Raw genomic sequence first — 27603 nt, forward strand, 5'->3', positions numbered from 1 at the left:
GCGACGCAGTGCGCGTGATCTTCGTGCAGCCTCAGACCTTCGTGTGGAGGTCCCAGTGATCGTGCACCCCAAGCTCAAGGAAGTCTCAGCGACGCTGTGTGCATGTGCCCTGTGGCAGCCTGAAATCTTCGTACTCGTAGCGGCCCGGACCGGCAGCCCCGGAGGAGCTGAGCCGCCGGCCCGAGCCCGCAGTTGCCAATTCACAAGGATTGCATGGGAAGCCCGGCTGCTGGACGAGGAAAGCAAGTTTGCGCCCTCCAGGTAACGTGTGTCGACTCCTGGGGCAGCGTGCTGGCTCGGAGGGAGACACTCTTGGCCCCTCTCTCATTCCGGCAGCGCGAGCCTCTGCTTCGGCACGTATCGTAGCTCGTATTGCCAAGGGAGTGGCAGTACAGGGGTCGGAGTGTGGAACTGCACTTTTTGATTACACCGTACACGTGTTGGGGGTAACTGTTGAGAGGCTGACTGCAAGTCAGAAGAAGTGGTGGAGAGACCGCCTAAGGCACAGTGATCGGTGCCTGAGTGTATTGCGCATTATTCCATTTCTGCCTAACAGAGTACCTGACTGTCGTATTACACATTGCATCATTTCTGCATAATGGAGTACATGGTTAGAGTAGGACGCCTTGCATTATTCCTGAATAACGGAGTATCTGATTTTCGTATGACGCATTGCCTTTTTCCTGCATAACAACGTACCTCGTGGTTGTATTATTTTTACCTTGCAAAGTGCCTGATTTTTGAGTTACGCATTGCATTCTTTTTACATTGCAGAGTCTCTGATTGCTGCATTACGCCTTACATTATTTTTACTTTGCAAAAGTACCGGATTCTAGTATTACTAACTGTATAACATGATATTTGGATTACAGGAGAATGTTTAGAAGTGCTCATTAATACCGCCAGAGCTTACAAGGGCTGGCTGGCCTAACAACCGGTCAGGAGAGATAGTAGACATATGGATTTATATTGTGTGGTCTTATCGTATATCTTTTTATATAAAGTTTATACTCTTATAAAAAAAAAAAATCAAAAAAAAAACTCGCGTGGAGTCCATTTGTGGTGTCATCATTGGGTTGCTGTGAGTGTGGTTGCAAATACTTTACACATTTGCCTTGAAGATAAGCCTGGCTGCTCGTGCCAAGCTACCGAGTAGATGAGCGGGGGCTATCTTAGAAGGTGACCTTCCTTACCCTGACGTAGAACCCCAGGTCCCTATTTGGCCTAAGGTACCTACCTCAGCCAACCAGGGATCCCGGGTCTATCACAGTGCATGCATTTCTCCTAAACAGGGACTGAACAAAGTGAAAAGCTGCCTCCTCTTAAGTATGTGTGAAGTGCTAACAAGGTGTGAGCCTTTGGTTCCCCTCCGCTTCATTTGCATCAGGTTTGAGGCTCCTGACTGCTCCCAGCCAAGAGACTTGAACAAAAGGAGGCCTGATGACCCCTCAAATTTGGCCTTTGTTATGGGCCCAGCAGGAGTCTTAAATAAGAAATCCCTGTCCCTGCCTGCACATAGTTGCTTGTTGAAGATGTAAAGCAGACAACGTGCAGACACTGCTGAAAGTGTCTCTGTGTTTGGTAATTACACCGGGACTAGTTCAGCACATTATTCAGTGGGGCCCAAATTCTTGGCAGGGTGGACAGCGTTCACCCTGTGAAAATAGTGGGTGGATGCCATCCACCTGTGTGTATCCCCGACTCGTGCCCTGCTGGCACCTCCTCCCAGATCTCTAACTCTAGAGAGGTGCACAGAAAAAAAAACCTATGCCACTCAGTCATAGCCTCCGACCGCCATTTTGTTATCACGGGTGACCACAAGTTCTGCCGTGCTTGTTGCTGTGCTATTTTTCGCTGCTAGTGCTGCAACAAAGTGTTCCTCGCGATCAGGGGAGCACCCCCCTCACTATGAGCCCCCCACCACAAGCAAAAATGGGGAATCAGGATGCCGCTGTAGAGGGGTCGCAGGCTCCGAGCTCCGATATCTATTTCCTACGCTATTGGTGCCTGGCCACCCCCTCACATAAGGTAGGTCTTCCTGACAATCTTCACCACTTTTGAAACTCCTGATTCTAATCATCAACTTAACTGATATGAAAGCCAGTAAGGATGCAATAAGGCTTCTGAAGGTTGGCTGATTTTTGTTGACACATGACTCGCCGAACAGAAAAACCAGAGTGAAATTTATTTGTCACATGAGGTTTAGGTGTATGTATTTTGGAACTTGATGAGGACTAGATTAAGGATATATATATATATATATATATATATATATATATATATATATATATATATATATATATATATATATATATATATATATATATATATATATATATATATATATATAGAGAGAGAGAGAGAACCTGAAGAGTGTCTTACTTACTTTTTTTGACTCTTAATACAAAATTCAATTGCAGATCCACTCATTCGACTCAATGTTTAAATAGGATGAACATGATTACATCCTTAGTGTAGTTTGCAGTGTTAGAATGATATGATGTATTTGAAAAGAATAGTGGATCTTTGATATTCCCTATCTGTTTGGAACAATCCTGGATTGATTTTACATTTCATTGCTATATCAAGGATTCATTTGTGAGGTTATTATACAGTGTACTTTGTTATTCTACTGTGATTTATATTGTGTCTCATTCAGTAATGCCTATTTAGAACTGTTATGCACTAGAGTTCAGGTCCAACCAGGCTGCTGTAGATCACCCGTTTAAAAGTCACTTTGGTGTGGGTGAAAATCGAGGACCTCATTCCTTCCTTCTAACCAGTTTGTACTCCCGATAACCGAAGGGATGGATTACTTAATGTGATAATTTGGGTTTTTGGTTGGGGGTGGGGGGTGCTTAACCCTCTGGTATCTTGGCACAAAGCATTCAGGCTTAACTTAGAAGCAAGTTGTAAAGTATTTATTCAGCACACCAACAGTAATAAAGTGAAAACACAAGAAAAATCCCATATTAATTTATAAAAATAGAGTAAAATGTAATGAATAAAACACCAAACCAGCAAAAATCCAATCAGTAGAACCAGAGATATTGAATTTCAAAAGTTTAGAAGCAAATAGTGCCAATTATGGTTATCTGGTCGCGCAAGTCCAGGCCGACCATGATGTATCGCAGGCCGGGTACAGGACCATGTTTGCTCCCCTTATACAATACCTTGTGTCCTTGGAATCAAGATGCGAAGTCTGCATCAAGGAGCCATTGCCAGGAGCTGCGAATCGTGGTCCTGAGTTGAGATGTCACGCTAGGTCGGTGCTGTTGAAGCCACCGATCAGAAGCTGTGATGTGGGCGTTAAGATGCGTTACGCTATGACGGATCGATTTAAGTCACCGGGCTGCATTGTGGAGGCTTGCGTCAAGATGCATTGCATTGATTTGGTGCTGTTGCTGATCAGGAGCGAAGATGTGTGGTTCAGGGCCGAGGTGCGGCGTGCTGCATTGGTTCTGATGAAACCACCGGCCTGGAGCTGGTAATGTGAGAACTTGTCAGAATGTGTCGTTCAGCGTCTGTTCTGATGAAGCGGACTACCAGGAGCCTGTTGTGTCCCTGTAGCTCAGAACAGGAGGTCAGTCAACTAGCCCTTGGAGACACACTGGTAGTCCTGGCTGTTGGCACAAAATGGTTAGGACAAGAAAATGCCAACTTTTGACAGTGGCATTTTTAAAATTGTAACTTAAAATCTGACTTTACCATTAAAGAGCGTTTTTAAATTACAATTCATCTGAGTGTGAACATGACATTCCTTCCTGCTTCCAAATCAAAAGTTATGACTTATTAAATGTAATAAGGTAAACTAGTGTTATCCAATGGGACAGATAGGCCTTGCAGTAGTGAAAACGAATGTGAGTATTTTTTTTTTTTTTTTACTACTAGGACATGTAAAACTTACAAGTGCATGTCCAGCTTTCTAAATATACTGCACCCTGCCCTATGGACTATTTAGAGCCTACCCTAGGGGTGACATACGCATTACAAAGAAAGGGTTAGGCCTGTTAAAAGGGTTATTTTGCCAGGTGCAAATGGCAGGTTAAAACTGCACACAGTCTGCAGTGGCAGGCCTGAGCCACTTTGTGAATGTCTTAAGTGGGTGGCACAATAAGTGCTGCAGGCACACTAGTAGCATTTACTTTACAGGCCCTGGTACATGTAGTACCACTTTACTAGGGACCAACAAGTAAATGAACAGTACTATTTGGGTATAAGACAATTTTACCATGTTTAGAGGAGTGAGCACAAGCACTTTAGCACTGGTTAGCAGTGGTAAAGTGTGCCAAGTCCTAAGGCCCACAAAAAACAAATTCAGCCAAACAGGAGGAGGGAAGGCAAAATAGTTGGGAACAAACACACCAAGGATGCCAGGTCTAACACCTAACCAATCCTATTTAGGGCTGCTTGTCGGAAAGTCTGATTAAGCGCATATGCTAGTTGTAGCTGATTTCTTGAACTATGCAGAAAAAAAATTACATGCACTCAAATTTGTTCTCAAACTGTAATGGTCTAGCCTAAGACTAAAGTTCATTCTTACCGATTAAATTTGAAAACTACTAAATAATTGGTAAAAGGGACATGCTAAGTGTAATTCTACTCTGTGACGCCATCATTTGAAAATTGCAGCCATGGCTTACAGCAAAAGCTAATCGATGACCTGCACCTATTTGTAAGTATAATTATGTTATGTGTTTTTTCTTTTGCGTTTTCAAAACAAATATTTGTTTTAAAAGCTGTTGTATTGCGCCATTTGTTGTGGATTTGTAATATTCTTCAGATATTCATTAATAAATCTGCTTCAGGGCAGGGTTTTGATGTTTGTGGGATAAAATGTGCAGTTTTCTTTGTGCCAAGGTGGATTTATTTTTTGTGTAGGTTTGTTTTGCATCTGTTCAGTTTTCTTAGCTTTTTGTTTTATTAAATACATTAAAGATATATATTTCAAAGCAGTATGCTGCATCATTTTATTTCAATGGTACCTGCCTTTATATACAAGCAGATTTTCTTAATTCATGGTCTAGGCTAGAATAGAATAGAATATAAATATGGACATTTTATGAACACTGGAGTTTTTGAAAAATATGAAAGTCTTAGACTTGTCTTGATGACAGAAGAGAGCTAAACATGCCATGTTTCATTTTTTGTCTTTCACTGCAGCCGTAACTTTTGGAACTGAAATAGTTCTATTTGAATAGAGTGAATCGGTATTAGGTAAACTAATTTTCCTTATACTTTTACAATTGGCTTTTCTGTTACTTTAGGTGACCGCACCACTGGTAAAATGGTTGCTCAAGCAGCAGCTAAACACCTAACACCAGTTTCTCTACATCTGGGAGGCAAGAACCCATGTTACGTAGATAAAGACTCTGATGTACCCATGGCTGCGAAGAAGATTGCATGGTCTCGCTTTGTCAACGCAGGCCAGTGTCCTCTGGCCCCAGACTACGTGCTCTGTCATGTGAACGTGCAAGACAAACTCGTAGAAGCTCTCCATTCATGCGTTGAAGAATTCTATGGAAAAAATCCCCAAGAGTCTCCAGATTTTGGACGCATGGTGAGTGTGGAACATTACAAACATGTGAAAGAGCTCCTTTCCTGTGGAAAAGTGGCATTCGGTGGACAGACTGAAGAATCGGATAAATATATAGGTAGGACGCACGCTAGTTTTATGCAATTTTAAATAGCTAATTTTTCAAAATGAAAATTGTGTATCAGATGCCGGAGTGAAAATTTATGAAGGCCATCTACTTGGCCATTTCCTAATTTAATCAACTGGGAAAATATATCTTGTTTCACTTCATTAAATTCAGAATGTATGATGAATCTGTATGAAACAAAAAAAGTTCATCCATTTTGGGTTTAGCATTGCAGGTTTCATGGAGATCCATCAACTGTGGTTTAAAGGGGGGTATTTTACTCACATTAGAATTTGTGCGCTCTTGTTATAGAAAAAACTGCTGAATGGAACCACACTAAACTTGGCAAATGGGACTTGAGAAACTGCTTTTTGCTTGGTGTAAATCCATTCTTTAGTTTGAGTAATTTGCATTACTTTATTGTCTTGGGGTGGTTATTGAAATGGTTAAAATGTAGATATCTCTGGACCGTTAGTCCATGGATGGTCAGCGAATCATGGTTTGCAGACAATCCTTTGATCACATTTTAAAATTTAACATATCCGATTGGATGAGGGAGCATTTTCTCACATCATGCCTTTCAGTTCAACAGACCGAATGTCTGATTGGTGAACCAAATCTTTGATTGGCTGGCTCCAACAGAGCAAATTTGTATGAACCAACAAGAAGTATTGGTAGGTGAATAGCATATGTTCCATATCCTACAGGATGTTGCTTACATGGGTATGAGATGGAAAGCTGAGCCTACAAAGCTGCCTTGAATGGCCTGGTAATGTTGGTCAAGCAGTCCAGCTATAACACGGAGGAAGTTGTATAAAGGTTGTATGTGGATCCAGTATACCATATTCATCACAGTGTCAATAAAGTAGAATGTCCAGCCAGGGTTTGCACATTGAAAGCGGAGTACAGTTTTACAATCTTTATGACAATTAGCACAAGTTGTAAAAGAAGATCACAAAGTGTAAAACCTCGATCTTGAGCACTGTGAGTTTTACTGGAATCTGACTGTTCGTGATCCTTGTGCATTTTCTGATCTATGTGCTTTTCATGAATCTATTTAACAAATGTAAAGACAGTAATCCATTTCCTTTAGAAACAATTGATGTTTATTATCTGGAAGGGGAGATCCGTCTTATTAAACCTACATCACAAACCAATCACTCCCTCCTTAACTATATTTGCAAACCAATACAAACCGTAAATGTATGCATGCTAGATATAACACTTAAGAAAAGCATACAATTGTCTTTGTTCTAAGTGTTCACGTGTACATTGTTATGGGTGACCAAAGGATGTCTGGCAGTATTAGCTCTGTATTTGTTAGTTGAAAAATTCTAACAGTGGTGGCCCAGATGGGTCTGGGTCTAGCCGATCAACCGTGATAGGGAGTCGTAAAGCTTTTAATGTTTTAATATCTTGATCTGTTTGCCAAGGTCACGAAATACCAAGAATATTTTGGTCAAGGCAACCATAGTCTAGCGTTGGGTTTTACTAGAAACTTAACTCTGGAATTTTTTAACCACCAAAGAGCTTGGCCACTGACTCTAGGCCCAGGAGGGCACATCTTGCTGATGAATTGGGTGCAGGATGGGCTCTGACTCTTGGATGCAAATGAGAGCTGACCCCTCAAGGATAATGGGCACACACAAGACGTTGCAGATCATTTCCTTGTGCTTGGCAGTTGAGCCAGTGAAGGTGCTGGATCTCTACACAGCATAACTGTATCCGAATCTCAAAGTGTGGCTCAGGGACTCTCGTAAAGAAGATGCTTGCGCAATCCTCTAGTCTTAGGTCAGGGATAGAGTGGACTTCTTGTGTGTTCTGGTCACTTTCTGTGGTCTCATGGCGAAGATGGGGATTTCATGGAGGCGAGCTGGCAGCAGCAGTATAAGCCAGCAGAAGGGTAGGTTCAGTCTTAATCTCGAAGACTGGAAGCTCACAGCTACAATGACCAGGTAGCACCTCAGCAGATTTTACACTGGTCTCATGATGGTCCCTGTTACTAAAGGCCATAGGACGCTTGCTTTACTGTTACTGCAAACTGAAACCAGCAAATGGGCTGCCATCTGCCAAGGGCTGTGCAAAATGATTTTAAGGAGGCTGTCCCATGGAGATATGGGTCTTGGAGACTGTTTTTAAGGTCTCCCCTGTCGTAGGTGACAAAAAATCGATGCACTCTTCATAAAAGGTAAACCAAGCCTAAACATTGTAACTGCGATCAGAGCCCATTGTTACTTGTGCCTTTTTAGCAATTGTTTCAGAAATCCCTAACTTCTTGAGAGAAAGGCCTTTTAACACTGCAGACCTTTATCTCTAAAACCCAGTGCACTGCTCCTGAGCTGACACAATGGAGCAGATGACATCACAATTGATGCCCTTTGATGATGCATGTAACCTTGCATATCACCTCACCAATGAGATTATAGGTGGCATCAGTATGAATATGCAGTTGTTACATATGTTTACTGATGTGAAGATACACACGGTTATTCATTGTTAAAAATAATAATCACCTAACTGTCAACAAAACAGGCCCTCCTACAATGTGATCATAACTCTCTCTACATTGCCTCTGACCACGTGCAGGGAAGATTGATTGCACTTTTGACTGAAGGGCGTGCCCTGTGACAAACTCCATTCCAAACATAGCCCCCTGGGAACAATCTTTTGGTTGCACTCAGGGGGGGCAAAGTGCATGGCAGGGTCTTTTCCCAGCTACTTTGCAGATCCCCCATAACCACATAACTGAATGGCATTTCCCACTCAGCCCTTGTGTGGCCCCAGGTCATCTTCGACCGACACAAATACGCTTTCGCATCTGCATTAATTTATTTCCCCCAATATAGCAAGGGAACGTCCACAGTAATATCGTGGTTGATGTAAATGCTGGGTTGATTGGTGATGTCACCAGTGAGTGCCATAGTGATTTCAGCCATGAAACCATGTGTGAGGTCAAGGGATGAGCAATTAGCTGCATTCTTTCAGTGTATTTGAGTGTTTTCAAATATGTTAATATGGTAATGTGTTATGAGCAAAGGAAACCATAACTTGATGGTATACTACATCATACTATCATGTTTAGACATTGCACTATTCCCAACATCTGTGAAGCCAAGTCCTGCTCCTCATGGATTTGGCCAAGCCCTATACCCCATTCTCCCATGTAGCCACATCACAGAGCGGAGTTGCCTGCAGGACCTGGCCTTTGGCAAGTGACTGTACCCAACCGTGAGACCAGGCCCTGAGCTGAGCCTCTCGTGAAGCCCAGCTTGTGTCTAGGCCCACTGTACAACCTATGATAAGTTTAAACTCAGCTGCTCATGACCTTCACCCATGTGTAACAGAGGTTGGCCTTACAAAGCCATTTCCCACCTAAAACAGCACTGTTCGGCCTTTTCACATGTGGAAGGGCACCCGGGTGCAGGGCCTAGTAGGTGGTGATTTGCAGTAGACTGCAGCCAGCCCCTATGTTTATTCATGATTTGTAGTTCTACAACCACAAAACAGTTGTCAAAAAAATTGTAGACCCATCAATCAAAAAATATTCTCTTTCCGGATGTGTGAATCCATAAGTGGAACTATGAATCCTGAAAGAACAAGCATTGGCATAGCCAATAGGTCTCGCCTTCGGGACCTTATAAGTGTTTAACCATGCAACAGTTAATGTTATTGCACCAAGGATATTGTGCTGCATAACTAAATACTTATAAGGTCCCAAAGGCGAGACCTATTAGCTATGCCAATGCTTGTTGATTCTACCCTGAAAATGCCCTGTGAAAGAAGCGTTGAACATGCCTACTCACTGCAACACACCAGACTGTCTGAGCGGCTGACGACAGGAGTGACTGATGCCCAGCCATGTCTGGGTCACGGGCACTAGCATATTCATCATTTTCATACATTTGGGCTTGGGTGAGACATTTGTTCCCCTGAGGGGGATGTGATGGTGCGAAGGGAGACACTGATTCGGGTGATTGTGGAACAATTGTCTCACCCAAGCCCCTATGGATGAAAATGATTTAATAAACCATTGAGCTGGCATACATCAGAATGCATGTGTTGTGAAATTGTCTGTAAAGAAACATATGTCATATATTAAAAAATCAACCCTGATGAAGTTCCGTTTTATCGAACGAAACGCGTTGGCTGCAGCCTGGGCTGTGTTTTAAGAAAATATAATACTCTCAATAAAGAAAATACCCAACGTTCAAAAGGAACTTTAGACTCTTTTGTGGGTGCACCATCCTGTGGCTTATGTTTTTGCATGTCTGCTTGAGCCACGACTGACACCATGTAGTGCAAAACTACTTAATTCAAGGGAACTGTGTGGGAGGTGAGGTTCTGGGAGTCCGTCGGTGCAGGTTGTGACGGTGTAATTATCCTGTTGCACTAATCAGCCCCTGTGCTGACTCCCTGCCTGTTGGCCTACCTATGTTGTGTTCTCAGGTGACCCCCCCCATCTCCCCAAGAAAAGGAGAGGGAGGAGGGTTGTTGCCCCATCGTCTCGTAGAACCGGTACCTCGCCTGCAGACACGTGCTTAAGTGCTGGGATTTTGACCTTCGCAGTTATGACGCAGGTGCATTCACCCACTGCGCGGTTCAGGGTGCTTTGCATCTGTGACTGGTAAGAGTTTCATATGAGACACTTCCCATTTGTAAGCCTGTCATCAACAGGTGATATTGTTACTTGTTTTATAATATTGCGGTTGACTGACTTCTGAAGGATGAAAGGCTGACTCTATTTGGTTGGGATCCGAGCTAGTGCCCTGCAGATTACCGCATAGTTCAGCAGTGAGAGTTCAACACACTGAGTCACCCTGCAACTCTCCCAAGCCCAGTGGTAGCAGCACAAGTCAGTGGATTGATGAATGTGCTGCATTCGAAGTGTGCATGAACCCACCGAGCTACCTTATGAGCTGTAATGTAGCATTATGATAAACACGATATTAGCAGAAAAGGGTGTTCGGTGTTAAGGGCACACTTTTCTACTGCGAGCCTTTCCACAGGAAGCCTGAACTAAAGTTCCCGCGGTGTGTGGCGCCATCTAGACTCTTCTAAAGGGGAGGACCCCTGGGGCGGCGCGTATGCGAATGTATGCAGATGAGATGCATGAGCCTGTTGGACACTGGTCTGTTCTGGAAATCTTCAGGGTCTGCGTGACTGGACAGGCGGGTTTTGTAGGCCTCGAGCTGGAGGCACGGGTGGGGGTTCAGCAGTGAGCCTGTTGTGTGCCCCCTTTTGTACCGCGTTGTGTGCAGGGAAGCACCCTTGGAGCCGTGATCGCTGCCAAGCAGCGTCAGAAGTGTAAAGGTAGTTTGTAACAAAACACTACAACATTGCATATTTCAATACACTAGCGTTGATCTGTTAGAGGCTGGTGAGAGTCCTATCTAAATCGACAAATGTAAAGCGATATTATCACTACGTTTGCGAATTTTACATGAACATACATCAAGTTAAGGTTGAATCTACGCTGGGTGTGGTGCCTTCTTACTTCGGGTTCTTCGATTGGCATATATGTGGTCTGCCCTGGCCACAAAGGTTACCCCACTGCATACTCCAGCAGGTCCATCCGCTGATGAAGTACAAGAGCGGAAATGGAACGGCGTTTTCCGTCTGAGACCCGAAAATAGCAGCAGCCCAGCCGGGCTTCTTACAGCGACCCAGAGGGAATTGAAAGCATTAAGGAAAGTGAACAGCAGCATCCACTCTGGATGTAATAACTTATCTTCCTACAACGACCAGAATATCTTGGTAGGACACGCCCATTAGGGTCGGCTTCACTACAAAAATCGCAAGTGCGATTTAAACCTGCACAGCTGTCTCTTCCTCGACGTTAGCCAGTGAACAAGGGGGACTGCTCCTGAAACGCGTATGGCACACAAGACGAAGCTGCGAGGGCCTCGCTGAGCATGCTGCTGTCTATCAGAAATAAAAGGTTGAATCTACGCTGGGTGTGGTGCCTTCTTAATTCGGGTTCTTCGATTGAGATATATATATATATATATATCAGACACATACATACACACACACACACTCTACTGGCGGTCGCCAGTAGGTATTTATAGTTGGGACCTATTTTCCATAGCAGATCCGCAACATTCTATTCCCAATAAGTCTGCGGGGGCTGAGGAAAAAGGAGGGGTCCCATAACGCGTTTCCCCCATGCAATTTCCCATAGGACCTGTTGACGCAGCTACAGCCCGAACTGCTGAACGGAATTACACCAAATTTGGCAAAGAGGTAGTCCTCAGTTCAGACTTGTGCCTTTTGCATAAATGGTGTAGATCCGTTCCGTAGTTCCTGAGAAAATGAGAGTAAAAAATATAGATATATCTATGGCCTCGGAGGATCCGCGCACCCTAAGTGCACCCTCTGCGAACCGAGCGCGCCCCCTCCCGATCACGCGCTGAATGCTAATTGGCTGTCAAGTGTCTGTCTACATTCGAAATCAGGAACTGTTGGCAGCCATTTTGTGCCTTGGTAGAAGCGAGGCTGATTAAGTAAGGGAAATAAGTGTGTGAAAGATGTAAAGGGGGCAGGGTAGAAATACTCTGACCCTCTAGTGTTGCTTAGGGGGTCTCAGAAGGACCCCCTGGGGCCCCCCTTTTTTTTTTTTTTAAACGGCGAAATGCACGGATCTGGCCAAAAAAAAAAAAAAAAATCCCCGAAGCGCGGGCTTCCCTCTTCGTTAATATTTAGCCCCCGGGTGGGCCAAATCCCGGGGGCAAAATCTTTATAAATTAATTGGGGAGGGGTCTTCGTGGCCCCCCTCCGGGAGCCCTCAAGGGCCCTGGGGACCGCCGCCCCCCAAGGCCAGCTCCTACAGTGTCCTGGGGTGCCCACCCCAGGACACTGTTTGCTATGAGAGGGCGGGAGTCTCCCGCCCTCCCATAGCAAACTTCGTTAGGATTTTGAAAGAGAGAGCAGGGAAACCTGCTCTCTTTCAAAATCCAAACGAAATTGCTTTTCCACACGGGGAGCTGCATGTCAGCAGCTCCCCATGTGGAAAAGCAATGCCGGCTCCCGAAGGACGTGGGGAGCCGGCTGGGACCGTGGGGGCCTTGGAGCTCCCCCCGGTCTCCAACGTTTTTTATAAGCCCGGGGGGATGGGGTCCCCGGAGATAATAAAAATTGGTGATAGTGGCTATTTTTTTTTTTTTTACGGTAAAATTAGGAGTCGCGCATCCTAACGAGTTTGGTGCACGATTTCTGACGCGTAGGGTGCGCGGTTCCTAACGAGTTGGGTGCGCGACTCCAAGTGAAAAAAAACTGACATTTTTGGGAGATTTTAAATGTAAAATATTTCGCGGGATTCGTGCACCCACCGCGTCACACACGCATATGATTTATCGCGGAAGCGTGCAAGCGTCGCGTAACGTGCATCGTACGTGTCGCGTATAGGCTTGGAGTCGCGTACCAGTCGCATTGCAATCGCGCAACCCGCAACCAACGCATACCGTACGTGGATGCTTTCACGCAGGGATCGAGAACGGTGCACATAAGGTGCGCGAATCCCCCAAAAAATGGAAAAAATAAAATAAAAAATCAAGTTTTGAAAATATAGTTTAAAAAATATTTTAAAAAATATAAACAAATTTAAAAAAAAATCCCATTTTAAAAAAAAAATCAATAAAAACAAATATTTTTTAATTTTTAAAAGAATAAATTGAAAAAATAAGTTAAAACAATGGTGATACATTAAAAAAAAACATCATTAAAGGAATTGACACACTGAAATAGAACAATTTAGAAATCCAATGAAAATCATTAAACATCATAGCTTCAGAGATAAGTTATAGATAGGAATTAGCATTTAAAAAACCTTTGAAATTCACTGAAAAAACCATAGGTTTCATGCACGTTATAGTTAGGAATTGGCATTTAAAAAACCTTTGAAATTCACTAAAACAACCATAGGTTTCAGGGGCGTTATAGTTAGCGGGACATTTCCCTCGTACAAAACCCTAGAAATTCCCCCGTTCTAGTTAGTTCAGCTAACTATAACTTGCGCCCCCGCAATGCACTGCTGATGACGTCACATATTACATCACTCATGACATGGTCCATGACATCACTGATGACATCTCAAATGACATCACTGATGACATCATCCATGTGATAAATTAGTGCATCTTCTCACACCCTAATATAACTCTTAAAACCATGCACCCATAGAATCACCCACTCGCACATCTATGCACAGAGTCACTCACACCCCACCCACACAAACACTCAGGCACCCATACAGATACTCAGACAACCAATCAATAACCCATATAGACACTCCTATAGCTATTCACAAAACCATGCAGCCACTTATACACCAACAAACAGACAGATACAGACATTCACACAGTTTAGTCGCTAGTCTGCAGTAAGATACGTTTAATGACTCACTTAAAGTCAGTCAGGCACCTACAAAATCATCCATTCACACACTCATACACCCACTCATTCTTCCATAGGCCTTTCCCTATATATATTAAACATATTTGCCCTTGAAGGTGGTTTTCACCCTGGGCTGCCCTCTGAACACTTTGTTTTACCACCTGTGCCTCTGTTGGAATTCTTTACCTGCGCCCTCCTCAAAGCTTTTCGCACTCAATGACTATGCAGAAAGTACCATGGACTCGTGATACCATCGCTGTTTCCAAGCCAGTCCTGCTGGTTCGACTCCTGGAGGCCCAGCTGCGATTGAGAAAACGTCATAGCTGCTGTACCGTCTGCTAGCGCCTAGAATTACATTTATTCAGTTTATTGCATTTGGCCTACACCATTGAAGGGCGGAGGCCTTTAAAACAGGCCCGCGAGTGGAGCACGCACGCCACAGCGAGCGATCTGTTTTCAATTATCGCACACGCATCTGTGCACGATAATTGAAAACCGATGTGGCCTGTGCGGGTAACCTCAAGCAATGAGCCGTTGGCGGAGCAAAAGCGGGACATGCACCTGCCTTTGCCCAATTGCGTGCTGTCTTTCTTAGAAAGATGCATGCAAAGCCCAATAGCCTAGGAGAAAAACAAAAGCACACGCACGAGCGTGTGGTGAGCTTTCTAAAGCCCATTACTAAAAGCCGAGCAAGCAGCGCATGCGCACTGCTCTAGGCTCGACCTAAAAACGAGGGCTTTTTCCATTTTTGGGAGTAACAAGATATAACACCTGGGATTTCTCAACACCCTTCCTGTGGAAAGGGGATGCTCTCCCTACCCTCTTGTGCCCTTTATCTGACTTTTTTTCCAAGTACAGGCTTTGGTGGCTGGCATCCTTTATTAGCTGCTGCTAGAGAAAGGTTGAGCTGCTGTAAGCCATTCAGACCGTCTATATCCGCTGATACTTCAAGGATCTGTGGAACCCGCATTGGACAAATGAAATTTTTTATTTCATCAAATCAGATTAGTATGTTTTTCAGATCTCTTTCCCTTTGAGAATTTAGGAATTATTAGTCCAGATATACAATTGATTAAACCCCCAACTCCCCCATCCCCCCTTTCCGAAACTTGTCATACGTTTTTGCAACACAAATATCTAAAAAAATTACTAAACGCATTTGACCAAACACAAAAAGGTCATATTCCGAGTAAATATCTAGTTTTATTTCAAGTGTGGTTTAATTCTATCCTGCAGTTTTTGCTGCAGTTGTGGGGTGAGCAAAGTTCCAAATTAGGTATGAATGGGTAATACAAATTTTGTTCCCCTTCCTGTAACTTTTAAAATGGTTGAGCAAAGTTTAAATTAATATCTTCAGTACCCATACTTGTGAGAATAGCAGCAGGATTACAGCACAAGTGGCAGACAATAGAGCCAATGGGCCATGTATGTACTTTGAACCATAGTAAAGCTTGGAGCTCCAAACAACACAAAGAGCAGGGTTGAGGGCTGCCGTAGGGGAATAACGTTTGAGCAATGAACACAGCTGCTTGTACAAATATTAGAGGAAGAAATAATCTGGGGTTAAAAAAAATCTAATAATGGATCTGGGGGAACTGTTATGTTAAACGTCTAGGTTTTCCTGTTTTCAGTTTCTATTTTTGGTAAATTCTGGTGGGGTTTTTTCCGTTTTTTTCAATACCTTAGAAAAACAGTGGTTATCAGTGGTAACACATTTTCGCGCCGTTAAAAATAACAAAAACAGTGTTTTTCCGGTGTTTATGGAATTTTAATTTAATTTAAACTATTGCTTGCCTTCTGTACTGATAGTGCATGTGTGTAGATAGCGTCTGCACAGGGTATATGAGGTCCAAATATATTTTTACTGCACCAGAAGGGACTACAAAGTCCATAGCATTCTTCATTATCTCTGATGATTGTAAAGATGCTTTTAGCATACCATCTAGCAAGTGACAAGGATCTCTTTCAGGGAAGCTCAGGTATCGATTTTGATGACCATCATACAATTTTTCATATAGGTAGTTGAATTACTGCAAATACAAATCACTCCAATCTTTTTTCAGCAGCATTCCATGTGACACTGCGTTCCATGTTTACCAAACATCTTGTGTCATGTTTTCACCACTATCTCAGATGCTTGGTGACAACATTCTTTTTACATATACCTGTCACTACATCTTGCATTGCATGTTTAAAGCCTGGGGTGTGTGGCAATTCACTTACAATCAATACTGACTCCCTAGAAAAGGGGGCTGATGTATCAAAGAATTTCACCTATTCTCTGTCTGTGGGTAAATGTGATGATACATATTAGGAAAGATTCTTATGAAACCAGCCATTTTACCGATCGGTGAAATCAAATGTAGCCAAAATATCAAATATGTTTTTGATATTCCCGATTCTCTACAATTTATAAAATTACTAAGTAAGACCTAAAACATGCATCTAAACACTGCGTCTTTAGACCAAAGACCGCAAAACTGAAAAAAGCAGAACGAAGAAGAGACAATGTTTTAGTGACATCCCTAAACAACAAAACTCAATCAGAGTAATGTTAGCCCAGTCTTTCTTGATGCTACCTTGTATCACAAAGTTACATTGTATTGGCCCCTTCAGGAAGAAATAAAAATGACTTTCACTCATCTTTTCCTTTCTTTGAATGGCACTTAGTTTGTGGTTGTAAAGGTGTTTTTTCAGTGTTTATAGGATTACACCGGGGATGGCTATTTTCCTTTAGGTGGGGTTTTTATCAGTTATTATAGGTTTAAACCTAAAACCAGATAGCCTAGAAACGTCTTACTTCCATAAGTAGCTAGAGGGGAAAGCATTGCTTCCCCTGCCCACTTTGGTTTGATTCGGTTTAAACCCACTTTTGATTAAAAGATCAGTCCATAGACAACATGTGAGCACAAGCTATCCACTAATAACCATAAATTGCTGTGTGCATGAGATCCTCGGTATTACAGAATGTTGCACCTGTGAGCACTGCAGTATCTTTAAACTGTATGTGTGACACTATGCCAGACCATTGCTCCATTGCCACATTCATCCATATTCGTCCTGGAGTAAATTACTCAAGGCTGCTCCAGAGGATCCGATCAGGAGCTACACAAGCCTTTCCACAGCTGCCAACACAATGTCTTTCCTCCCTACTAACCCCATCCCTGACACCTAGACAGACTCTTGAGCATATATCACAGAACTCTGTCTGTTGTCAGTGGTATTGTTATGAAAAGAGCCATGAAAAAGGAACATATTAGGATATTGCATTGCTTGCATTTAGGATGTAGCTGCATACAATTTATGCTTTCTAATGCAGAGGTCTTTGATTTCTTCTTACAGCTCCCACAGTGCTTCTGGATGTGCGGGAAAGTGACCCAATCATGCAACAGGATATCCTTGGGCCAATCCTGCCAGTGTTAAGAGTTGAAAATCTTGAGGGAGCAATAGAATTCATAAACGGGAAAGACCGACCATTGGCAACATATGTCTACTCCAATAACTCACAGGTAAATGGAAGGGTGTTTGAAATTGGAATGCAGATAGGCTGAATGTGAACCGCTAAATTTACATATGCTCTATGCTGTAGTATAAATTAATTCATGCATTGTGTGTCCATTTGCTGCATCAGTATCCATTTTTGGCTCCGTGCATCACTAATTTGGTTTTGCTTGCTTCACGGAAGTCAACCTATGTGAGCTCTAGAGTTAATAAGGGGCAGCACACATCCCTTCTCTCCAATGACTTTACAGGAAGTGCTGTCTCCTGATGTGCAGCTAATGTATCCAGCTCTTCATGTATAGCTGTTGTGTCCCACTCGCCCCTACACCTGGCAGAGGTGTCCCATTTCTCCCTCATGGCCAACCAATACAATATTTATCCCAGTACCATGGGGGTATGTCCTCTGTAACTCTGTCTGGCTGATGTCTCCCTCAACTTCCCAAGACTAGCTGTTTGCTTCTCCTCTTCCTGCCTCGAATGTACCACTATCATTACAATGCTGACATTCCACGCTTCTTCCTTGTTGTCGTGCTTCTTTCGCTTGATTTACAGTCACCCACTGCTTGTTGTGATGTGCTGATGCCATCACAATTGAAGCCAGATCCTTATGCAGGGCCAGGTAATGGTTCCCATTTTTATGTATTCTGCAACCCTGGATCCTTCCTGCAAGGTCCTTCTGAAATATTTTGACCTTGGAGTTAAATGTGGAGGTTAGATCGAGAAGTTTCATAATGGCTCCAGCATTAATGTGTTTATGTATGTTTGTGTGTGTGTGTGTGTATATATATATATATGTATGTGTGTGTGTGTGTATGTATGTGTGTGTGTATATATATATATATATATATATATATATATATATATATTGTATATGTGTATATATTATCTACTGGAGGTCGCCAGTAGATAGTTATAGTTAGGACCGTGTTTCCATAGGAAATCCGCAACATTCTATTTGGAATAACTTTGGCGCTGATAGACGAATCCTCGCGAATTTTTCAAAATAGGTGGGGCGCTCCGCTCCGCTCCTACCCTGAAAGTCTCGGGGGGATTCGTCAAGTGGGGGCTGAGAAAAAAGGGGGGTCCCAAAACGCGTTTTTCCCATGCAATTTTCCATAGGGACCTTTAGTCCAAGGTACAGCCCAAACGGCTGAACAGAATTACTTGAAATTTGGCAGAGAGGTAGTCCTCAGGTCAGGGATGTGCCTTTTGGATATTTGGAGTCAATCTGTTCAGTAGTTCCTGAGAAAATTGCAGTTAAAAGTACATATATATCTATAAGCGCGCACCGTACGCGTACGGTAAGCATACCGTACGCTGCCGTGCGCCAGCGCAATTCTGATTGGTTGTTAGATGTCAGTAAACATTCGAATCGGTCGAAATCAGGAAGTGTCGGCCGCCATTTTGTCTCTCGCAGTCTGAGGCAGTGAAAAACAAAGGTGGAAAACGTGAAAAGGGGGCAGGATGGACAGTTCCTGACCCCCTAGCCTTTGTCAGGGGGTCACTGAAGGACCCCCAAGGGTAAAAAAACCAATATTTTTTCTTTCGAAAATTCGCGGAGTGCGCGCACCGTACGCGCACGGCACGCACAACGCATCGTGGGTGCGCAAAGCGCACCAAGCGCCCACAGAGCGCGCACGGTGCGCGCAGGGTGAAAAACCTGAAAAAAAAAATATTAATAAATACATAACTTAGCATTTAAAAAACCGTACAAATTCACTTAAAAAACTATAGGTTTCACACACGTTATAGTTAGGAATTAGCATTTAAAAAACCTTGCAAATTCACTTAAAAAACCATAGGTTTCACACGTTATAGTTAGCTGGACATTTCCCTCGTAAAAAACCATTGTAATTCCCCCGTTATAGTTAGTGCAGGCAACTATAACTCACGCGACCGCAATCCTCTGCTGATGACGTCAGATATTACATCACTGATTAAATATGTCTTTCTGAAAAATAAATATTTGTAATATATGTATAGCTAAAGATTAATGGAAGAAGACATGGGTAAATAAGTGTCTAAATACAGTGATGTAATATCTGACGTCATCAGCAGAGGATTGCGGTCGCGTGAGTTATAGTTGCCTGCACTAACTATAACGGGGGAATTTCAATGGTTTTTTACGAGGGAAACGTCCAGCTAACTATAACATGTGTGAAACCTATGTTTTTTTATGTGATATATATATATATGTGCTGTAGATCACATGCTTTGCATACTCCTGCCATCTAGTGTTGGGTCCGGATGTTTGCAAGTTATTTTTTTTCGAAGAAGTCTTTCCAGTCACAAGGTAAGGTGACTCCTCCTTTCAGTGATAGAGCGCATGGGCATTGACTCCATTGCTAGATTGTTTTTTTCCGCCATCTGGTTCGGACGTGTTTTGCTGCGCTCCAGTTCAAAACCGTTCTTCGGGTTCCCCTCGGTGGCAAATCCACTCTACCCGTGTCTGTATTGTTTCAAAGGCGTATACCGCTTCTCCGTGTATCGTTATCAGTCGAGGAAAATCTCAGTTTCAATTTGGAAAACTCAGGGAAGGCAACTCAGGGAAGGCAACCGCGTTGGTCCACCTCGCACTCGATTCACACAAAGTGTATAACTTGTCCTTATCTTTGGACCACAATAAACAGGACTGCGATGCATGCAGATTGTTTCAATGGAACAAAACGCTCCGCAGTCGCCAGGCTCGATGTCCCGAAATACAAAGCTAAAACGTCGAATACACGCCAGAGCTCTTCGGTGAAGGAGCCGAGCACGACTAATTCGATGCACAAGGGGGCAGAGGAAGAGCAAGAAGAACTTGCATTACTTGCATCTATCCCGGCATTGGACTCTGAGATAGAAGACGACTTACTGCAAGGTCAACGTCCTAGGAGTACTGAACACCCCTTGCCCCAAAATCCAACTCGGGCCAAGCAAAAGGCTTTGGTTCCACCCCCACCTTTGGGCCACGGTCGGCACCCAGAAGAGGTTTCTGATGCCCCGCCTTCCAGCTCGGCACCGAAACACGCCACTAAGCCTTCTGGCTCGGGATCGAGTCGAACAAAGTCAGGCACTAAGCCGAAACCTGCAGGCTTGAAGCCGAAAACTGCTTCGGAGCCGAAACCCTTGGCACTGAAATCAAAGACAACTTCAGAATCAAAACCTTCTGGCCGAAAAGTCATTCCATCCCAGCATTGAAGTCCTTGGTGCTGAAACCGAAAAATGTTCCTCCGAAGCAGCAGGATCCGATTTTCGACATCCCACCTCCCAAATCGGACCCAAAACAAAAGGAACTTTATATTAATCCCGATACAGGACATGTTCTTACTAAACCACCTCGGAAGCACAAACCTGAGTCAGAGGACACACATTATCACATTCCTTTGAAGAGGAAGAATGTCGGTACTAACCCCTCTCCTCCTCCAACACGTTCCCCTACACAACCTTCCCCACCATTAGAACATTTACTTATTACACCAACTAACTCTCCACCACCACAACAACCTGATGATGATGATGATGATGATGATGATGATGATGATGATGATGATGGAGATGGTGGGGATAATATTTTACTGGAGGATCCCTGGAAAAACTACAACACTGATTCACCCACGGATAATGACCCAGGCCTTTACCCTGCAAAGCCTTCGCCTCCTGACGACAATGTAGGGTATTTAGAATTACTGGCTAGAGCTGTAGAATATCATGGGGTACAATTACACAAGGAATCCTTAGAGGAAGATTTCTTATTTGAAACACTCAGTAACACACAAATGTCTAGTCAAACTCTCCCTATGCTAAAAGGTATGATGAGACATGCCAAAGATGTATTCAAAGACCCTGTCCGTGCTCGTATTCTCACCCCCAGAATAGACAAAAAATATAAGCCTGCTCCATCTGATCCAGCTCTTATTAAAGGACAATTACCACTAGACTCTTTGGTCATCTCTAATGCCCGTAAACGGGCCAATTCACAAACTTCAGGGGATGGCCCCCCTCCAGACAAAGATTCAAAATTGTTAGATGCCTCTGGTAAAAGAGTAGCCGCCCAAGCAGCGAATCATTGGCGCATTGCCAACACACAGGCCTTACTAGCAAGGTATTATTGAGCACACTGGAACGAAATGGAGATTTGCTCCAATATCTCCCAGATGAGCACAAGGCTAAAGCTCAAGATTTAGTGCAAGAAGGAAAGCTTGTCTCAAATTCCTCTATTAGGTGTGCTTTAGATGCTGCTGACACCGCAGCTAGAGAAATCAACATTAGTGTGTTATTGAGCAGGCATGCATGATTGAGAATTTTTGGTTTTAAACCTAAAGTCCAACAAGCCTTTTTAAATACTCCATTTGACAAAGAACATCTCTTCAGGCCCGAAGTAGATAAGCCGTTGGAGAAAATGAAGAAAGATACCGAAGTGGCTAACTCAATGGGAGCACTACAGGTTTGAGGCATGTGAGCTGTAGATCACATGCTTATGCATAGATCGCCATCTAGTGTTGGGTCTGGATGTTTGCACTTTGTTTATCTGCGAAGAAGCCTTCCTAGTCACGAGGTAGGTGACTCCTCCTATCTGAAAGAAACACGTTAGTTAGATTCCTCACCTTAGAATATCCCCAGGCGTCAGACTAGATCCGGAAGATTTTTCATCAGCAATACCCCTTGCGCGTCGCTAGGTCGTCGTCTGCGGCTCCGCGTCCGTCGTTGGCGTCGTGCGCCGAAATGACGTCGTCGGAGTACTTAGACGCCGCCCTCGCGTGCTGACGTCAGTTCTTCTTTTTTCCGCGCCAGTAAGCGCCGATCCGGGAGAGCTAACCCTTTAGTCAATTTTTGACTAACTTTTTCGACTCTTTTTGGTCACTTTCGACGTCTGGTGCCGGTAGGATGCCTGGTTTCAAGGCCTGCGACGACTGTCACCGACTGATGTCGGTGACCGATCATCACCGCCGGTGCCTGTTCTGCTTGGGCCTCGACCACGACGCGGAGTCGTGCTCCGATTGTATGGCCCTGACCTCGAAAGCTAGGTGAGAGCGGTCCCGCAAGCTTCTCGAGCTTCGCCATTCGGCTCCGCGCCCCTCTCGATCCCGGTCCAGGAGGAGGTCCAAGGATCGGTCGCGGAGCCGCACTCGACATCGTCGTTCGTCTGGCTCGCAGTCTTCGGGTAAGTCGAAGCACTCCAAGAAGTCCAAGAGGCGACACCGCTCTTCGGACTCCCCTCGCCGGTCGCGCGACTCGGCCGAGGGTCCGGGTGGTCCCACCCCCACGGCTCCGCAAGTCCCCATACCCGCCGGTCCCTGGGACAGACGCGACGCCGGTGGAGGTCAGTGCCTTCCTTGAGGAGCCTGGCCCCGCCGCCGGCGCCCGCTGGCGCGCCTTTGGGCCCCGTGGACTCGACTGGGCGACCTCGCGTGCCGGTGGCCCCGGTGCCATTGGAGGCTCCGGCCCCGACGCCGCAGGTCCCCGAGGGGCCCGAGCCTGGGCCTCCGTCGACGCCGGTCTACCTCGTTACGCCTCCTCCGCCGGCGCCGACACCGGTACCACCCCCGACGCCGACTCCGGTCGACGTCGATCCCCGGTTCAGCCCCTGTCCGGTCCCGACGCCGATGCGGCGCCAACCGACGCCGCATCCGACGCCGCTAGAGACACATATTGTCTATCGACCGGCTTCGATCATTCCTCCTGTTTACCAGGAATCGGATGACGGGGGCGGCTGGGAGGGGTCTGAGGACCCTATGGCCCTTCAGGGGCACCTTTCTCAGGACTGGGCAGATGAACTGGGGGAGGCCAGTGGTCTGGATACCTCACCGGACACTGGATTCATCTCTCCTCCGACTGTGGCTTCGGAGGAGGGTGCAGCTTTTTCTGTGGCGCTGCGCAAGACGGTCACAGCCCTTGGGCTTGAGCTGCCTGCCGTGGCTGTGAGGACTAACATCCTCACTGAGGTGCTTCAGTCTGCCGCATGCTCCACTGAGCCTCTGCTGCAATTCAATGAGGCCCTCACTGACGTTCTGCAGGGCACCTGGTCCAAGCCCTCCACAGTCCCTACTGTGGATAGGAACGTTGTCAGGCGCCACCGCCCTGCTCCGGGCGACCCCAGTTTTCTGTCCCAACACCAAACCCCCGAGAGTCTGGTTATCCAGGCCTCTACTTCCCAATCCTCCTTCCCGTCCGCTCCTCCGGACCGGGATTCCAAGAGACTGGAACAGTTCGGTAAAAAGCTGTTCCCTTCGCTCAGTTTGGGCCTGCGGTCTTTGAACACCGCCTGTCTCTTGGACCGTTATTCCCACTCTCTGTGGGATACGGTGGAGGACGTGCTGCCACTGTGCCCGGAGGAGGCCCGGGCGCGGCTTTCCTCGGCTCTGGCCGATGGGAGAGATGCAGCGCGCCATGCAATCCGACGTGGACTTGACGCTACGGACTCGCTGGGTAGGGCGATTTCTACCACGGTGGCGCTTCGTCACGCCTGGCTGCGGTCCACGTCCTTTTCAGGGGATGTCCAGAGCACACTCATGGACATGCCTTTTGATGGCGCTCGCCTTTTTGGTGAGAAAGCGGACAGTGCGCTGGCTCGCTTCAAGGACTCCCGGGCTATGGCCACGTCCTTGGGCCTCTCGGCCCCGCGGCCACAATCTTCCGCTTTTCGCTCCTTTCGTGGCCAAGGAAGGGGCTCCTCCTCCTCACGTCCGCCTAGCCACCGGCTGCAGAACCAGCCTGCACGTGGTCGCGGATGTCGTTTCCGCCGAGGCGGTTCTGGAGGACGACGCGCTCAGTCCACATCCACCCCGGCAGCATCCGCCTCAAAGCCTTCCTAGTCCGAGCTTTCAGGCCCATCCCTCGCCAGTGGGAGGCCGGGTTCGCCATCACCTGCTCCACTGGCGTACCATTACTTCGGACAGGTGGGTGCTGCAGATTGTCCAAAGGGGCTACTCCCTCCCCTTCGAGACGACCCCTCCAGCCATGCCACCGCAGCACCACCGTATCTCGGAGGATCATTTGAATCTTCTGCAAGAGGAAGTTTCGGCCCTCTTGGCCAAAGAGGCCGTCGAGCGCGTTCCGAGCCCAGAAGTAGGTCGTGGTTGTTATTCCCACTACTTTCTGGTTCCCAAGAAGGGCAAAGGAGGCCTACGCCCTATCTTGGACCTCAGGAACGTCAATGCCTTCCTCCAGAAGGAACGGTTCAAAATGTTAACTTTGGCTCAGGTTCTAGCTGCCCTCGACCCTGGAGACTGGATGGTAGCGTTGGACTTGCAGGACGCCTATTTTCACATCCCCGTCCTGCCGGCCCACCGGCGTTCGCTGCGGTTCACGGTGGGTCAGGAGCACTTTCAGTTCACCGTGCTCCCCTTCGGCCTCACCAGTGCCCCTCGGGTGTTCACGAAAGTGATGGCGGTGGTCGCAGCTCATCTGCGCAGATCAGGGGTTCCAGTCTTCCCCTATCTCGACGACTGGTTGTTGAAGGCGGGCTCGCCCCGGGCAGTCGTCTCCCACCTCCAGACTACGGCGGATCTCCTGCATTTGCTGGGGTTTTCCATCAACGTGCCGAAGTCACACCTGAGCCCCTCTCAGAAGCTCCTCTTCATCGGAGCGGTCCTCGACTCGGCGCAGTTCCGGGTTTATCCACCGGAACAGCGGGTCCGGGATATACAGGCCCTGATTCCCATCTTTCGGCCTCTATCCTGGGTTTCGGTCAGGCTAGTGTTGCGGCTTCTGGGGCTGATGGCCTCCTGCATCCTACTAGTGCATAACGCCAGGCGGCGCATGCGGGCTCTGCAGTGGGACCTGAAGTTTCAGTGGGCCCAGCATCACGGCAACCTGTCCAACCACGTCTTGATCTCAGAGGGCACTGCACAGCAGTTGCAGTGGTGGCTCACGGACCGCAATTGGGTCACGGGCAAGAGCCTCTCCCTACCCCTACCGGAGCATGTCGTAGTGACTGATGCGTCCCTCCTGGGCTGGGGTGGCCATATGGGAGAGGCGGAGATCAGAGGCCTCTGGTCTCTGGCGGAGTCTCGCCTCCACATCAACTTGTTGGAGCTGAGAGCGATCCGACTAGCACTGAAAGCCTAAGTGTCGTGCAGGTGTTCACGGACAACACCACCGCCATGTGGTATTGCAACAAACAGGGCGGGGTGGGGTCGTGGACCCTTTGTCAGGAGGCTCTGCGCCTCTGGACATGGCTGGAACATCAGGGCATCACCCTGGTGGTTCAACATCTGGCGGGCTCTCTGAACGCCAGAGCAGACGAACTCTGCCGCCGGTGCATGATGGATCACGAATGGCGTCTGAACTCAGAAGTGGCGCAAGGTCTCTTTCAGCAGTTGGGAGAGCCTTGGTTAGATCTATTCGCCACCGACGAGAACGCGCAATGTCAGCAGTTCTGCGCGTTGGAATTTCCAAGGCGGCACTCGCCTCGGCGACGCTTTTCGTCGCGAGTGGAGTTGCGGTCTGTTGTACGCCTTTCCGCCTATACCACTTCTGCCCAGAGTACTGCAGAAGATCACGCACGACCGGACCCAAGTCATCTTGGTGGCTCCGGATTGGGCACGAAGGTACTGGTATCCCGAGCTACTCAGTATGTTGACCGATCCTCCGATACGCCTGCCCCTTCGGGAGGATCTTCTGTCGCAGCAGCAGGGGACGGTCCTCCACCCGAACCTGTCCAGCCTCCACCTCCATGCGTGGAGATTGAGCGGCGGCAGTTGATGCCATTTGACTTGCCTCTTGAAGTCTGTGATATCATTCTGGCAGCCAGGCGTCCCTCCACAAAGACGGTATACGCCTGACGGTGGAACAAATTTGTGGCATGGTGCACAGCAAAGGCTGTGAATCCTCTTTCTGCCCCTCTTTCTGAGGTTCTCCTCTTCCTTCTTTCTTTGGCCCAGTAGGGCTCTGCCTTGGGCACCTTGAAAGGTTATCTTGCTGCCATTTCTGCCTTCTTGCGGCTGCCTGATCAGCCCTCTCTTTTCAAGTCCCCTGTAGTGTCGCGCTTTCTTAAAGGCATTACTCACACGTTCCCTCCTGTCCCTTTTGTAATGCCTCAGTGGGACTTGAATCTTGTTCTCACATTTCTGATGTGCGCTCCCTTTGAGCCTCTTCACAATTGTCCTCTTCGTCTTCTGACTCTTAAGACTGCTTTCCTGGTAGCCGTCACCTCTGCTAGACGAGTGAGTGAGCTCCAGGCTTTATCGTCCAAGCCTCTTTTTCTATCTGTTCATCCGGACAAGGTTGTCCTTCGGCCTCGTCCATCCTTTCTACCGAAAGTGGTGACTCCCTTTCATCTTGGGCAATCTGTCACCTTGCCCACCTTCTTTCCGCCTCCGCATCCTTCCAAAGAGGAAGAGAGGCTCCACCGTCTGGACCCAAAACGTGCGCTCTCCTTTTATTTGGACCGCACAAAACAGTTCCGGGTGGACGACCAACTTTTCGTTGGATACGTAGGTGCTAAGAAGGAGAAGGCTGTGCACAAACAGACCATCTCCCGGTGGGTCGTTTTGTGCATAAAAATCTGTTATTCCTTGATAAAAAAGGACCCTCCTGTTGGGCTGCGGGCCCATTCTACTCTGGCCACAGCAGCTACTACTGCTTTGGGACGGGGAGTCCCTTTGCAGGACATCTGTCAGGCGGCAACGTGGGCTTCGCTACACACGTTTGCCGCCTCAACAGCCAAGTCCGGAGGGATGGCTTCTTTGGCCGTTCCGTCCTCCAGGACTTTCTGGTGTGATCTTGGTTTGCAGACCCACCACCGGGGTTGGTATTGCTTGGGTATCTATTCTAAGGTGAGGAATCTAACTAACGTGTTTCTTTGAGATGAACAAGTTACTTACCTTCGGTAACGATGTATCTGTAAGAAACATTAGTTAGTTAGATTCCTCACCGACCCACCCATCCTCCCCGTTCTGCGAACCGACATCTAGGGTTAAGGTTATCCTTTTCAGGCCCCTAGATTTTTTGGCACCAGTGTCGGTCTCTTGCATGGCTCTGCGTTCCTGGCGCGGAAAGCTATGTACAAGAACTGACGTCAGCGCGCGAGGGCAGCGTCTTAAGTACTCCGACGTCATTCCGGCGCACGACGCCAACGACTGACGCG

The 27603-nt window shown here is 46.5% G+C and overlaps 1 protein-coding gene across 2 annotated transcripts in view; it reads left to right on the forward strand.

Annotated features, from left to right (window-relative positions):
- LOC146783924 (aldehyde dehydrogenase family 3 member B1-like) overlaps nucleotides 1–27603 on the forward strand; it is a 301339-nt gene that overhangs the window by 163417 nt on the left and 110319 nt on the right. For both annotated transcript variants that reach the window (XM_085633331.1, XM_085633330.1), the window contains exons 7-8: nucleotides 5268–5654; nucleotides 17376–17542. In XM_085633331.1, coding sequence (XP_085489457.1) covers nucleotides 5268–5654; nucleotides 17376–17542 — 554 coding nt within the window. The remainder of the gene's footprint in view (nucleotides 1–5267; nucleotides 5655–17375; nucleotides 17543–27603) is intronic.

Source organism: Triturus cristatus, chromosome 11 (assembly GCF_964204655.1).
Source record: "Triturus cristatus chromosome 11, aTriCri1.1, whole genome shotgun sequence".
Classification (NCBI taxonomy): domain Eukaryota; kingdom Metazoa; phylum Chordata; class Amphibia; order Caudata; family Salamandridae; genus Triturus; species Triturus cristatus.